The 18,253-nt window shown below is 40.4% G+C and overlaps 1 protein-coding gene across 2 annotated transcripts in view; it reads right to left on the bottom strand.

Annotated features, from left to right (window-relative positions):
- Positions 1-18,253, bottom strand: part of LOC135880534 (spliceosome-associated protein CWC27 homolog) — a 210,076-nt gene that overhangs the window by 16,424 nt on the left and 175,399 nt on the right. For both annotated transcript variants that reach the window (XM_065406860.1, XM_065406861.1), the window contains 2 exons: positions 15,696-15,805; positions 10,064-10,167 (listed from right to left, as the gene is read on the bottom strand). In XM_065406860.1, the coding sequence (XP_065262932.1) occupies positions 10,064-10,167; positions 15,696-15,805 (214 nt within the window). The remainder of the gene's footprint in view (positions 1-10,063; positions 10,168-15,695; positions 15,806-18,253) is intronic.

Below are 18,253 nucleotides of genomic sequence, written 5' to 3'. Positions count from 1 at the left end.
GTTCTTGTGCTGTCACAGAACCTTCCAGCTCCCTTGCCTCAGTTTCACTAAATTGACAACTTCATTAAAAAGAATGAATTAAGGCTCTTTTGCTCACAGACAGCAGAATACTAATTTTTAGTCACTACATAAAGATGTTAAAAATATTAATCATGGTGAGTACCACATGTCCTGGAATGGTTAGAAAAACATTTCCAACATCTGTTGAATAGTATGCTTTTCTAATCATCCAGACTATTGAATTAATGCTGAGGCAGAATGAAAACTGAAGATAATACCGAGAAAATCATCACACAATATATTGATAAGGAATTTTAAACCAAAATAATTGTGCTTTTAGTCCTCTATATAAAATGATTAACTTGTGGAACTGGCTTTATTATTCCATATCCCAAGACAATATTGAATAGTTTTTACCTCTTTTAAAGAAACATAGCTCATTAACAAATTAGCCTTAATTTAGTAGATGGAACTAGCATATATTTTTTCTGATTTTAGACTGACCTCAGAGGATCATTATAATACTGACGCACAGAAATCACCTTAAATTGTCATTACAATTTCAGTCTAGACAAAGGTGCAATTTAAACACTGTTGGTGGGCTACATTACTTCTGAAAGACCTGAAAAGCTGAGAGCATATTAAAAAAAGCAAAGTGGGTGTATTTACTTAATAAAAAGGCAATAGAGTGTGAGTACAAAAACTGTGAAAAATAATTAGTCGAACTAAAATAAAGGATGTACAGTGTCTAAAGTCCAAACAAGAAGAACAATTACTGAATAGAAGATAATTCAAAACTAAAAATCTTGGGCTATTATTAAGGTTCATGCATAGAGCAAAAATTACCCAAATTTTACGTAAGGAAAACTGAAAATTTAATTAATAAACTTATATCTGTATTAAAGTCAGATCATAGATGTCTCATAGCACTGACTAGCACATTGGAAGGGAATACTGTATATAACAACCACTGGCGAAAGATCAGATCAACTTACTTCCTTCAGAATATTTAGCATATAACCCCAGAAGAATGACTAAATATATCCATTTGGATCAGTTAATCAACAACTCTTGTTACTACTTCCTTTAGAGGCAGAAAAGACTTTGGTCTAGGCTGAATGAACATTTTTCTTTGAAGTGTTGAACAGATATCACCTAGGCTTGCGTGTTGAAGTAGTTCATTTTACTACAAGTAGTTCACTTTCCAGGTGACTCCACTGCCAGAACGGATGCTGGAGGAAACAACATTATCACACCAGCAATTTGTGGGTCCTCTAAAATATCAAGGAAGGACCCTGAAAAAAATGTTTTTTTGTGTTTTCTCCTGGCCTGAGCCTGCAGCATAAGATATACATATCTTTCTGGACAAGTACTTTTTCAGGGATTCTTAACATAATATTCAGCTCAGATATTTTCATCAAATTACATGAATTCTCAGTTTTCACCACAAAAGTATTTATTGCAAAATTAAAATTGAGAATTTGGAACGTTATGTAATCTCCAGGTTAAAACTGCAAATAGTCTATTGTTCGCAAAGAACAAGGTTGATGAGAGGAAGAAAAAAGATTTTCTTTATAAGGACTAATGCACCAGAGGCTTGTTGCCTCATTTTTAATTTTTTTTTTTAAATGTTACTCAACATGGTCATTAAGGACTATTTTTCTCTTAAAATAAGATTCAAGTTGTGAGTAACTGCATTTATCCATAGAAAGCCCATTAGGTCCAAAAGACATGACATGATGCTAGTGAGAAAATGTGACTATTTTGGTTTTGTAATGACCTCAGAATCACCCACATGTAAAAACAACAGCGATTTAGGCTCTCTCTACAGCATGGAGACTACAGCTCCTGACCCAAAAGGGAGTTGCATGGGCGTCACTAGATTATTTTAGGGGGGTTGCAGTATTGACATTCTTACTTCTGCGCTGCTGCCTTCAGAGCTGGGTGGCTGGAGAATGGTGGCTGCTTGCCGAGGACCCAGCTTTGCAGGCAGCAGCACAGAAGTAAGGGCAATACCATACCATACAATCCTTACTTCTGTGCCGCTGCTGCTGGCGGTGGCTCCGTCTTCAGAGCTGGGCTCCCAGCCAACAGGTGCTGCTTTCCAGCTGCCCAGTTCTGAAGGCAGTGCTGCTGCCGGTAGCAGTACCGCAACTCCTTTTTGGGTCAGGACCCCATCAATTACAACACCATGAAATTTCAAATTTAAATAGCTGAAATCATGAAATACAAGATTTTAAAAATCCTATGACCGTGAAATTGACCAAAATGGATCGTGAATTTGTTAGGGCCCTACTTATCAGTAATAAACCACACATACAACATATTTATTGCATTTCCCTATCCTCCTTCACAAAGTATGTTAAGTAGTTTGATGAAAGAAGAGGGGTGCTTTAAACAGAGAACACATGCTTGTAGAACAGATCAGTGTGGAATACTCTAATGTAAATTCCAGATTTTGTCCCAGACAGTGTACAAATGTAGAGAAAATTTACAGCGTTTACTATAAGAACATGTCATTCCGGAACAAACCAGTGATGCATCCAGTCTAATATCCTGTCTCCAGCAATAGCCTGTACAGTACCTGATACTTCAGAAGGCAGCAAATCCCCTCCCCAAATGAACCCAGCCAACTGTGCAACACTATATCATGTGGGCCACAGGATGGGGAAGAGGGTAGGGTTTCCTTGGAACAAAATCACATTCCATTTAAACTGCACTCTGTTCTAGTTTTCATAACTTAAAATTCAAAATTTTATTTAGCACACCCCCACCCCTCAAAAATTCTGTATATAGCTAAATGCATGTTGCCTACATGTTACAAAGCCAGATAACGTTGTGAGTGTATGTAGGCAAAAATGGTATACAATACCTCGGACGCTTAAATTGGGCTGTTAGACACTGAAAATATATTATTTCTTCATCTTTCACTAGCTTAGCAATAAATAAACCATAAGATTTTGAGGCAGTAAATGCAATGCTAGACATCCCTAGAGTAAAGCGTGGATCATCTCTGAATGTGTTAAGTGAACAAGGAGCCAAATCCAAGCCCAGATGCCTGGCCCAAATAAACTTAGACATGGAGAAATAAAAACTGTATTTCTCTGGCATGGACAACTGCTAGAAACATTAGCAATAAGTAGTATAACTTTGGCAGAAGGACCATTTTGATCAAATACAATCTTCCACACATTCAACAGTGGGAGAACAATTAAATGATGGAGGTTTTGATCATATGCTGGCAGTGTGGGGCTGGGGTGGGGCAAGGATGAGGAAAGAAAGGGATTTACTGCTTTTTTTTTTTTTTTACCAGCTTAGTGGCAATAAAAAGACCCAAATAAACATTTATTTTTTGCCAGAGTAGAAACCCCCCTCTTTCCAATGTGTTTTTAATACAGATCTCTGGTATTAATTTATTCTTTAAAGGGGCCTGTAGCAATCAAAGAAATATTTTGATAATTCCTTTTTTAAAGGTAGCTTGGTAAATCAATAGGCCCCATACTGGATCTCTCTTGCTAAGGCTGATTTTCCAGTCTAGCCAAGGTACGTTGGCTTCAGTCTGAAAAGGAGGGGAACAAACGTGACTCTAATCTATCTTTGTGTTCATGAACTGGAGCAGCATTTTCTCTTTCATTCCCCAGGCTAGAGTAGGCATGACAAAGCAGCCTGACTCTTGGTTTTCAGGAACTGACTGCTGAGAGCACACTTACCAAACTGAGCCCCAAAAACAACATAGGCAAGGGAACATCTAGTTTGTGAATCCCACTAGGGTTTTTGTGTGAGTTAGGTGCTGTGTTGCTGGGTCCTGTCCAGCTCTAATTAGGACACAGAATGCCAGGAGACCTAGCAATTTGAAGGTTTGGTTTCAAAGCTGTTTCTGAATCAAGTGGACAGTGCTGAAGATATCCTGGAATCTGTGCTAAGCCAGGTAGATCTTTGTGATAATACAGCCTGTAACTGGACATGATCTGCTGAGATCATGAATTGTGACTTTTCTAGGTTTATCCTCAGTCTTAGAGATTGAACGAGCTGTCCACATGTTGCACAGAGCAGACTGGAGCTCTTCTTGCAACTTTGCTTTTATGAGCAATATGGAAAGATGTGGACACCTTGCCTTCTTAGGTGAGTTGCTGCCACTTTAACACATTTGTTAAGTACTTGTAGAGCAGTAGATAAATATGAAAATTGGACTAATTGAAATTCCCTCCTGCAAAACAGAGGAATTGTCAGGATTACTACCTACAAGGAATGGTGGCTCTAGACCTGGAATTGGACTCAGAACCTGTAATCGAGTATGAGGAGACAATTAATTGGGCAACACCATAGAATTCAATATCCACACCAAGATGTGCTTCTGCCACACAGAATGTGGTTCCTGTGACAGCTGCAATAGATCCCTTCAGCTGCAATAGATCTCTTAGCACCAATGGACTCATGGTTCCAGTCTTCTTGGAACCAGAAGAGGCGTGTACACAGTCTTGAGAATGCTGCTGCTATCTTTTCTTGCTCTTCTCATAGATTCTTGGCACCAACGAAGAGCATCTTGGACCAGGGACTAGGATTAGTATAGGCCCCTACAAGATAGTGTCAAAAAGGCCCTGAGAAAGTGTCTTTTAGCACCAGATTCTTTTTTTTAACACTTCCAGGAGTGTGGAGAAAGAGGTGGAAGCAGTTCAGAGTCCAGATCCATCCTACATTTAATCTGTTCCATAACTGGATCCCCTTGACTGATAACGCTTTATCCTCAGCTCTCATGCACTTCGGTGCAGGCTTTGTGATCTGTGTTGTACTGAGGAGCACAGGCATTCCATGGCAGTTCATACATTGAAATGAAGTCTTTAATGTAGCTGGGACTTGATCCATTAATTGCCTTGAAAATTAGGACCAAAGCCTTGAACTGTCATTGGAAGCTGACTGGGAGCAACTAGCGGGACCTGAGCATAGTTCTGATGTGCTCACAGTGGCCTAATCAATGGAGAGGGTGGGCAACCACATTCTGTACTAGCTGGAGCTGGTGCATCATCTTTACATTCATCCTCAGACACTTAATTACAGTAATCCATGGTAGGTGGAGATGACAAATGTATGGATCACTGTGACCCGGTCCTCTTCTCCTATCTGGCTGTCCAAGGTTAGTGAAGAGTCAAACAGGACCCCAAAGCTTCACAGCACTTTGATGAATGGGGGCTGCATGCCTTCAATAGAAGGTGGAAACAGCTTCTTGACTAGTTCTTCAAAGCATTTCCCCTTTCTGACTGGTGTCACTTAACTCTGGCCTGGGTTCAGCTTGTACCAACTGCTCTTCATCCATAAACTTATTTCTTGTAGGTGATCTGATATTTAGTAATGGTGGTGGTTGCATCAGTTGACCATGAGATATATAGCTGAGTATCATCAGTATACTATTCACAGCCAAACCCAACACATCTCACTATCTCTCCCAGTGGTGCATGTAGATATTGAAGAGAAGAGGGGATAGTATGGGTCACTGTGGGACCCCACATATGAAGGCCTTTAAAAGAGAAGGAACAGTCACACTTGATCACTCTGTGGAGAGGAACAACTGAAGCCAATGTGATTGGCTTTGTCCTATCCACTGCTGTACCCTCGATGATCTCTGACAGAGAAAAGAATGAAGCCATAGCTCCACCTGCTCCCTTCTATGGCAGGGGTGGCCAAACTTACTGGCCCTCCGAGCGACATACAACAATCTTCAGAAGTTCGAGAGCCGGGGCACATCTGCCGGGGGCCGGGACTTGGGGCTTCAGCCCAGCTCCTGATGAAGCCCTGAGCCCCAGTAGGTGCTGCCTGCTAGGCAGAAGCTCCAAGACCCCCTTCCCCGCTGGGCAGAAGCCTCTACTCCACCCTGCTGCAAGGCAGAGGTCCTGCACTCCGCCCTCTCAGTCTGATATGTGGAGAATTGAGAGGTGGGGGGGGCTCTGCGAGCCGCACTTTAACAGTAAAAGAGCTGCATGTGGCTTGCGAGCCACAGTTTGGCTGCCCCCGCTCAAGGGTCAGCAGGTAAGTAAACAGGACCTCATGATCAATGTTATTGAGGGCAGCTGATAGGTTTAATATCAGCATGGACACCTGATCCTGATATACCACCATCAATCAATGCAAAAACTGCAGTCTCTGTGCAAAGCACCCAAGTCTGTACCTAGACCCACCTACAAGCTTCAGCCAAAGCAATCTGACTTAGGCATCTAGGTGCTATGAGAGTTTTCTTGCCAAAACCTAAAGCACAACATGGTCTACTGACTTCATAGATATGGTCATATGAGTATCCTTTCTATCATTATGTATGGCATATTTATATGCAGTAGAAGGTTTTTTGAATTATATGGCTACAGATAGGGTCCATTGCTGGTTGTAAAAATTTGAGACTCCTTGAATTTTGTAGAGAAGAATGGATTCTGCTGCTGCAAACAGTACATGTAATCACTGCCACAGAACGGTCATAAATTTCTAAGGACCTCAGTATATGTCCTGGTAAGGATCCCTAAATTTAAAATTAAAACTATATCATGTATTTCTCTTTAGCTCTCTTAACAACACTTCTTCAACTGCCTTGTTACACAGTAAAACCTGGTAATAATTATCAAACACCATGCACACTATTTACAATAGAGTCATATTTCTTTTATTTCTTTTTTTGCATAAAAAAGTAGAATGCTGCTGAAAAGTACCCAAATGTCTGCTGTGCTCCATGCCAATACAGCAGCTCAGCCAAAAATGCAAAGAGAAAAGTTTGCCAAATAAAAGAAAACATAACAAATTGGTAATGGTTTCTATCTTGACAGAAAACGAAAATTATGCCTCAATGTGTGGCCACTCATGTGGACACATAAAAATATCTTAGAGACAATAATTTTACCTCAGATAACACACCCTGACAGTAGAGCACAGCATACTGGCTAGCTTTCACTTCCCTTAAAAGCAGCAACCATGACTGACAAAATGGCCTAGGAATCACATAATTTATGCCTATCACACAAGCACATGCCATGCACTCATAATATTTACTACAAATCATCTTAAGTACAAACACTGCCTTTTGAGGGGTGGGTTGCAAGTAAGAGACAAGGAATTTTTAATGCGAATTTGCCACAATTGGATCAGTCCCAGTCCAGCTGAGGACACTGAAAGAAAAGGAAAAGAAAGAGCAAACCTTTCTCCCAATAAAACAAAGTTTAATTTTAGTTTCCAAAACACTCTAGTGTTGTGTATATATATAGTTTATATACTGCTTAGGGCTTATCTACATTGCTCCGCTTTGTGTACTACAGGAGTGCAGACCTTGCCAGTGCAAACTTAAAGGTTTATGTATTATTGTGGGCCAGGATTGTATGTAACCTCTCGAGGCGGGAGATGTGACAGATGTGAGTCCAAGGGTTTCAAAGGACTACACTGAACAATGTGCCAGACAAGAACAGACTTTTGAAACAGAAAGTGTTAAGTGGTTTTCCTGGGGAATATTTAGGGGGAAGTGAATTCAAGTGTTCCATCTTTGGTTATACAAAAACCCAACCTTTTGAAACTATGCCCTGTGGAGAGGGTCTTGTCTGCTGATTACCTGTTACCGAAGACCAAGTTCAGAGGCCTGAGCTATATAAAAAAAAATGGCTGCTCTGCCCAGCTTGGGTTCTGGTTCTGAATCTGAGACAGTTATGAACTTATAACCACGGGGAAAACCTACCTCAGTCCCAGGTTGGAGTTGGGTTGACTTCTGGTAAGCTTTTTAGCATGTGTGGTTATTTTATGGTTGAATATGTTTTCTCTGTAATGCTCAAGAATAAACATGCTTGCTTATAAAGAGCTGTTGTGTGGTAAATTATAACTACAGGCAATTGCGCTGTTCATAACCTCTAGAAAGAAAGCAAAGCACAGACACTGGCCTTTTGGGTGGTCTGGCTTGCTGGGGATATCACTGTAGGCTAGGAATTGTGCAGCCTGGAAAAAGCCCAATCAGGAGGGATAGAGATGCAGGTCTCTGCCCAAGAGAGGTGACAGCTGAGGAGCCAGGAGCCTAGACTGGGAGCCCTGAGGGACCATGGAGAGGAAATACAGATGTAGTTGCCCTGAACTGTGACACATATTTACACAAAACTGGTGTAAATTGTCACTGCTCCTTTTAAGTCTGTGGAGCTATACCAGGGGTGGCCAAACTTACCGGCCCTCTGAGCTGCATACGACAATCTTCAGAAATTTGAGAGACAAGGCACACATGTCGTGGGCCAGGGCTTGGGGCTTCAGACCCGAGGGAGGTGCCTCATGGGGCTCGGAGCTTCAACTGGGCTGAAGCCCCGAGACCCACCTCCCTGCTGCAAGGCAGAGGTCCCAAGCTTCCCTCCCCTCCCCCAGTCTAATAGATGAAGAATGGGGTGAGGGCATGGGGGCCTCCGCGAGCTGCACTTTAATGGTAAAATAGCCAGATGTGGCTCATGAGCCACAGTTTGGCCACCCCTGAGCTATACACTAGCTGAGGATGTGCTTCCTGGCTTATTAAACTAACAAACTTAGGTATTTCCAAAGTATCATTATGTCAAAAAGCATGGAAATAGTCATAATAGTAAAATAATACTGGCCCATATATTTCTGTAGAAGAAATGCCCCCTGTGAAGTGAGTATATGGTTCTGGAAGTCAGGACTTCCTAATGTCAACAGTAAAGCAAAAATCAACTCCCAGTGACAGGAATGGAAAATGCAGTAGGAATGGGGCATGCCAGTGTGGCTCCTTCTGCTAATATATTTATATATCTTGCGAATACATGTGAAGATAAATAATAAATATGCTATTACACAGATTGGCATAGGCATAAACACTTTACTCATATATACATAGTATATAAAGAAGTGATGAGCAAAAGTTTCACATGAATATCTAAAAGTTAGGTGGTTATTTTTACTACCCATAATCTGACAGGTCCTGACTCTCTTCTTCCTTGGGTCACACCTCATCCCTACCAATAGGCCGTGGTTCCCCTAAATTCTGATGCTACTCACCAGCCTCTTCAAAGGGGCATTGTCTGCTCTTTTATTCTTTCCAAAGCAGCAACAAGGAAGTAAGATATTGATATCACTTAGCTGAATCCTGCTATACTAGCTCACTGCAAAGTTGGTGGCTCTGTAGCTTCTGAAAAGTATGCTTCAGAGTGAGTACGATTACATTAGTTGCTTTTTTCTCCTGCTGATAATAGCCCACCTTAACTGATTACTCTCATTATAGTTAGTATGGCAACACCCATTTTTTTCATGTCCTCTGTGTATAAATATCTTCCTACTGTATTTTCCACTGCATGCATCCGATGAAGTGGGTTTTAGCCCACGAAAGCTTATGCTCAAATAAATTTGTTAGTCTCTAAGGTGCCACAAGTACACCTCGTTCTTTTTGCTGATTCAGACGAACACGGCTACCACTCTGAAACCTGTCACATTAGCTGTGGAATTTCAGATGCAGGTAATGTACATTTGCATGGGATTAAAGTACAGAATATCACTAAGGGCTTGTCAATACAGTGATTTAGTGCATGGCAAGTCAGAGGGTGAATCTACAATGCTGTAGCCTGCTGCATACTAAGTGGCCATGTGTTGCCTAGTTTTTTCAAAACAGCAGTAGATTAAAGCGTACTAGGGAACTTTTAGTGTACAGCAGCAGGGTCCACATAGCCATTTAGCACATGGCAGGCTAGTGTGCTGTAGACTTGCACGCTGGCTTGCTGTGCATTAAATAACGGTATAGACATGCACTAAATTTGAAGGAAACAGAATCTCAGCTGAGATGCTACTGCTTCCTGCTACTTACTTTGGGGAGAGGGTGACTGGCAAACAAAATGAACTACCTTGCTTCCTCCTGAAGAGGTCCTGAAGTAGGAATAGGGAAGCAGACTGTGTAACCTTCTCCAGAAGAGAACCTACCACTACAGGTAAGTGCGATGGGGGGGAAAAAACAAACAAACAAAAAAACGGTTCTGGTTCAAAGATGAGTGAAAATTTGGAGTAGGCCTTATTTTTCCCTAATCAGATTTGCCCTTCCCGAATATAATGCATTAAAAATCCTTACCATCCTTCATCATCCTCTACTTCAGGTTCAGACATTTCATTTTCAGGAGTGTCTGCTATTGCCTGAGTTAGCTTTGATTTGAATCGGTCCAGCAGCGCCAGTGTCTGAAATGAAATATCTTTTGTTTTACTGAAGTTTTGTAACAATAAAATACGCAATACACTTATGTTTGGATTACTTGAGGAGTAGTCAATTGAGGTGGATAAGAAATTGTTCAAAAAACATATTTGAGGAAGATACTCCCACACCGTTCACGAATTCTCCGTCCCCATCAGTGATTACCATGTTGCCTTTTTGACATGACCATATGATATAAATGTTGGGAGGCAAGGTATGGTGTAACAAACTGAATGAAACCATTGGCTTTTAATGTGGTCATTCAAGTACATTTCCTATCATTTTAACAAACAATAGATGATAAATTAATAATCCTCCTGCAAAGAACAACCTCCAGATAATTTATGAAAGTGGATATAAACAAACTGTATATTGCTATTAGTATATTAGTATATTAGTAAGAGTTATAAATATTAATACCTAGAAGTAATGTAAGGAATTTGTTATAGGTTATGAACTCTGGTCAGTCATTTACAATGCCTTAAGCATATTTACTTAAAGGAGCAGTTACTTACTAAGAGTAAGATAATCAATAAACAACACAGACTACGGAGGACAATTATACTGTGGAGATTTGTCATTTTTCTCTAGTGAAGAAATCAATGAAATAAATTAAAAATAATTCAGGCTTTGATGTCCTAATTTGGTTGACATTTACATACTGTATTTTACAGTGCTGATACAACCTTTCCAATTCTGTACTAACATTTCCAAAAAACTGTAACAGTATGTGAGGGGAAATATTTTGTGTGTATAACTATCTATCTATCTCACAAAAAATTCTCACAGCAAAATAACTGACCAAGTATTATTATTTTACCAACTACAATTGGTTAATAACTTAGATAGGTTAATAACTAAATCACACAGTGTTTTATTAGCATGTGCTGCAAAGAGCAGCAGGAGGCACATTAAAGAGCCACCTGCGGCTCGCAAGCCTCAGCCTATCACTGCTGTAACTGTACTGATACTGTGATTATGATATAATGTCACTTAAAGCTGTTATTTTGTATGGTAAAAGACCTCTGTATGACTGCTTTTATTTTTTAAATCTAGTTCTAAAAGTAAAAAAGAAAACTTTTTGAAGTCTCTCCCCAAAAGTTAAAAAATGGGAATCAGAAACAGAAAACATCATAAATGTGCAATGTAGTCAAGTTTCCTTGTGCAAGCAACCTTATCTTTGGGAACTTCCCGGCTTATGAGTGCTTTCACTACTTTAGTGTAGCATTAACAATAGGTTTTTTTGTTTGGTCTGGTTTTTTGGTTAGGAAAGGCGGTTGCATTTAACGTCCATATTTTGTGTTTAAGACAAGAGGGAGGGGAAGAGAGAGACGAAAAATTTCAGAACTAAAGATTTTGCACAGCATAATAGCTCCACAGCTTTGACCAGGGATGCAAACAAGTTGCTTCCCTCCTCCTACTCCCCCAGTGGAGGCTTTGTCTGTGTGAGCAGGGGAAAGAAAACCCCTGGCCACTTTAAGGGTTGTAAAATTCATTTTGTTGCATTAGCAGATATCCAGTACACGTTCAACAGGGGGTCTGGCTCCCTCATAAACTGGAGTTAGAAGTGGATTAGGAGAAGATTAGTTGATCTGGTCCTGCTTTGAACAGGGGGTTGGACTAGATGACCTCCTGAGGTCTCTTCCAACCCTAATCTTCTATGATTTTATAAGAGATCTCAAAGAAGATGGGAAAGGAGACTGGGGCTCCTCATGTTTGGTACAGTGAGGAAACAATCCCCTTTCCCTAGCCCATTAACCCTCTGATGAGGGCAATGGCATCCCAATAGCAGTACTGGGACCCAGCAGAAGGGAAAGGTGTCTGTGTGGCCTTTGGAGCTACAAAATTTCCATGAACTTTTTAGTTTAGAGCTAAATCAGCTTCATGAACTAAAAGCTCCATCATTCCTTGCTATGAAGTTATTAAACTTCAAGTTTCCAATCTCTTTCAGTAGCAGAACATTTATATTAATAGAATCATAGGACTGGAAGGGACATCAAGAGGTCATCTAGTCCAGTGCCCTGCATTCAAGGCAGGACTAAGTATTATCTAGACCAGTGTTTCCCAAACTTGGGACGCCGCTTGTGTAGGGAAAGCCCCTGGTGGGCCGGGCCGATTTGTTTACCTGCCCTGTCCGCAGGTTCAGCCGATCATGGCTCCCACTGGCCGCGATTTGCTGCTCCAGGCCAATGGGAGCTGCTGGAAGCAGTGGCCAGTACGTCCTTCGGCCCGCGCTGCTTCCAACAACTCCCATTGGCCTGGAGCAGCGAACCGCGGCCAGTGGGAGCCGCGATCGGCTGAACCTGCGGACGGGGCAGGTAAACAAATCGGCCTGGCCCACCAGGGGCTTTCCCTACACAAGCGGCGTCCCAAGTTTGGGAAACACTGATCTAGACCATCCCTGACAGATGTCTAACCTGCTATTAAAAATCTCCAATGATAGAGATTCCACAACCTCCCTAAGCAATTTATTCCAATGTGTAACCACCCTGAAGAGTTAGGAAGTTTTTCATAATGTCCAACCTAAACTGCCCTTGCTGCAATTTAAGCTCACTGCTTCTTGCCCCATCCCCAGAGGTTAAGGAGAACAATTTTTCTCCCTCCTCTTTGTAACAACCTTTTATGTATTTGAAAACTGTTATTATGTCCCCTCTCAGTCTTCTCTTCTCCAAACTAAACAAGCCCAGTTTTTTCAATCTTCTCTCAGAGGTCATGTTTTCTAGACCTTTAATTATTTTTGTTGCTCTTCTCTGGACTTTCTCCAGTTTGTCCACATCTTTCCTGAAATGTGGCACACAAACAGGACATAATACTCCAGTTGAGGCCTAATCAGCATGGAGTAGAGCGGCAGAATTTCTTCTTGTGATTTGCTTACAACACTCCTTCTAATACATCCAAGAATGAAGTTTGCCTTTTTTGCAACAGTGTTGACTCATATTTAGCTTGTGATCCACTATGACCCCCAGATCCTTTTCTGCAATACTCCTTCCTAGGCAGTCATTTCCCATTTTGTATGTGTGCAATTGGTTGTTCCTTCCTAAGTGGAGTACTTTGTATTTGTCCTTATTGAATTTCATCCTATTTGCTTCAGACCATTTCTACAGTTTGTCCAGATCATTTTGAATTTTAATCCTATCCTCCAAAGCACTTGCAATCTCCCTCCCGCCCCCAGCTTGGTATCATCTGCAAACTTTATAAGTGTACTCTCTATGCCCTTATTTAAATAATTGATGAAGATATTGAACAGAACCAAACAAAGAACTGATCCCCGCAGAACCATACTTGATATGCCCTTCCACTCTGGGAATGGTTTTCCAACCAGTTATGCACCCAGCTTATAGTAGCACCATCTGGTTTATTTATGAGAAGGTCATGCTAGACAGTATCAAAGTCAAGATATACTACATCTACTGCTTCCCCCCCCATCCACAAGGCTTGTTATCCTGTCAAAGAAAGCCATCAGGTTGGTTTGACACAATTTGTTCTTGACAAATCCATGCTGTTACTTGTTAACTTACCTTGTAGGTGTTTGCCAATTAATTGTTTATTTGCTCCATTATCATTCTGGGTATTGAAGTTAAGCTGACTGACTGGTCTGTAATTCCCCAGGTTGTCCTTATTTCCCTTTTTACAGATTAGCATATTTTCCCTTTTCCAGTGCTCTGGAATCTCTTCCATCTTCTGTGACTTTTCGAAGATAATCACTAATAGCTCAGATATCTCCTCAATCATCTCCCTGAGTATTCTAGGATGTATTTCATCAGACCCTGATGACTTGAAGCATCTAACTTGTCTAAGTAATTTTTAACTTGTTCTTTCCCTATTTTATCCTCTGATCCTACTTCATTTTCACTGGCATTCACTATGTTAGACATACAATCGCTACTAACCTTTTTGGTGAAAAACAAAAAAGTCATTTAGCACTTCTGCCATTTTCACATTTTCTGTTATTGTTTTTCCCCCCTCACTGAGTAACGGGCCTACCCTGTCCTTGGTCTTCCTCTTGCTTCTAATGTATGTTTTCTTGTTACCCTTTATGTCTTTAGCTAGTTTAAACTCGTTTTGTGCCTTGGCCTTTCTAATTTTGTTTCTACATACTTGTGTTATTTGTTCATATTCATCCTTTGTAATTTGACCTAGTTTCCACTTTTTGTAGGACTCTTTTTTGAGTTTCAGATAATTGAAGATCTCCTGGTTAAGCCAGGGTGGTCTCTTGCCATACTTCCTATCTTTCCTACACAGTGTGGTAGTTTGCTCTTGTGCCCTTAGAAAAATTGCCAACTCTTGAACTGTTTTTCCCTAGACTTGCTTCCCATGATATCTTACCTACTAACTCCCTGAGTTTGCTAAAGTGTGCCTTCTTGAAATCCATTATCTTTATTGTGCTGTTTTTCCCTCCTCCCATTCCTTAGAATCATGAACATTACCATTTCATGATCACTTTCACCTAAGCTGCCTTCCACTTTCAAATTCCCAACCAGTTCCTCCCTATTTATCAAAATCAAATCTAGAACAGCCTTTCCCCTTGTAGCTTTCTCCACATTCTGAAATAAAAAACTGTATCGAATACATTCCAATAACTTGTTGGACAATCTATGCCCTGCTGTGTTATTTTCCCAATAGATGTCTGGGTAGCTGAAGTCCTCCATCACCACCAAGTTCTGTGCTTTGAATGATTTTGTTAGTTGTTTAAAAAAAAGCCTCATCCACTTCTTCTTCCTGGTTAGGTGGTCTGTAGTAGACCCCTAACCTTTGTATCCAAATACAAACATTTGTAAAAAGTGTAATGTATGCATTTTGGACACGTTATTTTCTGCTTTACAGTTTCACATTTTAAAATATTTCAAATTTTGTTATCTAAAAGCCCCATCTATTTTAAACTTAGCAAAGCACATTTGCAGAAGCGCATGGGAGGTCATGGCCACCACACAAGGGCAACTCTATGTGGATAGTATCAGAGGGGTAGCTGTGTTAGTCTGTATCCACAAAAACAATGAGGAGTCTCTGGTGGCACCTTAAAGACTAACAGATTTATTTGGGCATAAGCTTTCATGGGTAAAACCCCCCACTTCAGATGCATGGAGTGAAAATTACAGATACAAGCATATCTGTAATTTTCACTCCATGCATCTGAAGAAGTGGGTTTTTTAACCCATGAAAGCTTATGCCCAAATAAATCTGTTGCTTTTTAAGGTGCCACCGGAGACTCCTCATTGTCTGTGTGGATAGCCCTTCTCTCCAGAAGTTTTTTAGGGCAAACTCATGGCACTTTCAAGCATAGCAATATTGATGTTCTGACTGAAGTACTGACTGGAAACTTCACAGATTTTACCAGCACCTATGCCTGAATAACTCACATAAGGGACCCTGAGTCCTCTTTTTTTTAAAGAATTAAGCCAACCTTTCTCTTGGAGTGAAATTTTGTGTAATACAATTGAAGAGATAAGAAACTTTTCCAGAGTTTTCTGTGAAATAGATTTTTCTTAGTGTCAGTTTTATTATTTTAAGCAACTACCTGCTCTTCACGAGATATCCCTTTCTTTGGCTGTTGCTTCCGCAGATCTTCATACTTTTTCTTCTCCTGTAAATATTCTGTAACTATGCTGTTTGGATCAGCTTCTTCCTCTGAAATAGAAAACAATTTTTTTTGCTAAACAAGTGCAGTGAAAGTATACTTTGTGATTTAATATCAGTGTACAGGCTTGTCATGTCTTCTGAATTACCAGACAAAACACCTTATGAAAAGCTTTTGGATATATAACTGCCTCATCATTTAAGTCTCTTGCTGTAAGTCACTCTCTCCACCCTCAAATCATCTCTGTGGTTCCAGCTTACCAAATGATCCAGATCAATCTATATGACTCCCTTGTCATCCTTATTATTTACCATTCCACCAACGTGTGCATTATCCCAAATTTCATCAGCAATGATTTTATATTTACTTTGAGATCACCGATGAAAATGTTGAATAGCATCAGGCCTTGTCCTGACCCCTGTAGGACCCACTAGAAACCCCATTCAATGATGATTCCCCACTGACAACTACTTTTTAAGGCTGATCAGTTAGCCAGTTCTTAATCCATTTAACGTGTGTTATACTGATATTGTATAGTTCCAATTTTCTCATCAGAATGTCACACAAAAGTCAAATTTTTACAAAATTCTAAGTATATTACATCCACGCAGATACCTTTGTCAACCAAACTTGTAATCTCATCAAAGAATGAAATGAAGTTTGTTTAGCAAGACCTGTATTCCATTAAACCACATAACTGGCATTAATTATATTCCTATCCCTTAATTCTTTATTAACTGAATCCCATATCAGCTTGTCCATTATTTTGCCTAGGGCTGATGTCAAACTAACTGTTCTACTGTCCCTCAGGCCATCCTGCTTGCCCTTTTTGAATACTGGCACATTAGCACTCTTCCAGACTCAGCTTACAATATAAAACAAGTGTATGAGACAAATTAATAGAGAGAGGGGGTGGGAAAGAAGACAAGAGTAAAAGAAATAAGATAGATAACTGACCGCCTAAGCCAAAAGTTCCTGATTGTTTCAGGTGTTGTGGAATGTTTTTTTTTTTTACATAGATAATTCAGTACAGGTTTGCAAAATAATATCCAATATGCAACAGATGAAGTTTAGAAGCGGAAAAAGACTTGTTAGACTAGATAATCTATCTCCCTGCCAATGACAATGCAAAGTGAAGTTTGCATTCACAGTTAAGATCAAAGCATCCAGCCCAGCATGCCTTATCTGATCCCACAAATTTTTGAGGTCAATAACACTGGCTACTAATGTTTTTCACAAAGTACAGTCCTACAACAAAATGGACAACATACTGGATAAGCACAACCAAATTCATGCAGAAGCACAACCAAATTCATAGTACAACAATCTTTTTCTGGGTGTCAAATTTAAATCCTTTGAGAAGGTTATTCAAGCAGCCATACCACCTGTCTAGTTTTGCTGCTCACTGGTTCTTGGTCTTTTGAGAGATTTAGTCACCTGGTTTAATAGGTTTTTTACACATCTCCCTCCGCCCCTCAATACATTTTCATTTCCAGCCAAAATGAACAAGCAAACAGCTTGAGAACAGCTGGGAGGCCTAACTGCCTTTCATTATTGTGCATCTGTGATATCAGGGTTAAATCCTGCCTTAGGGTCCGGTCCATCTGGAATGCATAGAAATGTAGTACTGTTGAAATACTTCTACATGGTGCAAAGAAAAATTAACAAGTAAAGACATCACAGTTTGGCAAACAAAATGCATAACATTTTTGCCCTATACAGTGGGCTTTTAAAGACAATTTTGTAAAGGTCAATCTTTTTATTAGGACTGCCACGGTGAAGAGGGGGAAATTACTTCCTCTATCAAAGATGTCTGTGAAAGTCTTTTGTGATATGTTAATTGGAACTTCTATGGCAGTAATAAGGTCTTGTCATTTAGAATCTGTTCAAATTCAACTGTCTTTTTGCTAGATTGTATGGTATGATTTACAGTCATGTTTGAGGATTTGTGAATGCTTTGTTACCAAAAGTTTATACACACACCATCAACAACTATTTAAAACAATCCTTAGTTCTTGACTGCAAAGAAAATTGCTAGTTTGTTAGAATAACTTTCAAAGGATTCCTAACTATCTAGATAAGGAATACTACAACAAACAGATTACAATTCAGGTTCTGCTTCTCTGGCTATGAAATGGGATGGGCTGGATGTGGAATGTCTTGTAGGTAAAACGAATTTCTATCCCCTGCCTGGTGTAAAAACCCATTTGGACCTGCTGCATTGCAGCATGTGTGGGGAAGGAAAGGCTAGGCTCTGGGTGCTCTGGGGGAGAGACAGGGTTTTGGATTCCATTGCTACTTGGTCCTCTTGTCTTCTGTTCTGCGGGGGATGGGGCTGCAGAGCCTACTTCAGCCAATAAACTAGACCAGGTTTTGTAGCCCCTCTGTGGCTTGAGGGAAAGGATTCCTTCACCACAGCAGCCTTGTGCATCTGCCTAGCATCTAACCTGGCTAGTCGGCTGGCTGCTGGGCAGAGAGTTTAGCTTTCAGGGCAATCA

The sequence above is a fragment of the Emys orbicularis genome, chromosome 6, assembly GCF_028017835.1.
Source record: "Emys orbicularis isolate rEmyOrb1 chromosome 6, rEmyOrb1.hap1, whole genome shotgun sequence".
NCBI classification, from domain to species: Eukaryota; Metazoa; Chordata; order Testudines; family Emydidae; genus Emys; species Emys orbicularis.
The sequence above is the reverse complement of the archived record's forward strand: the minus strand, read 5'-3'. Positions and strand labels throughout refer to the sequence as shown.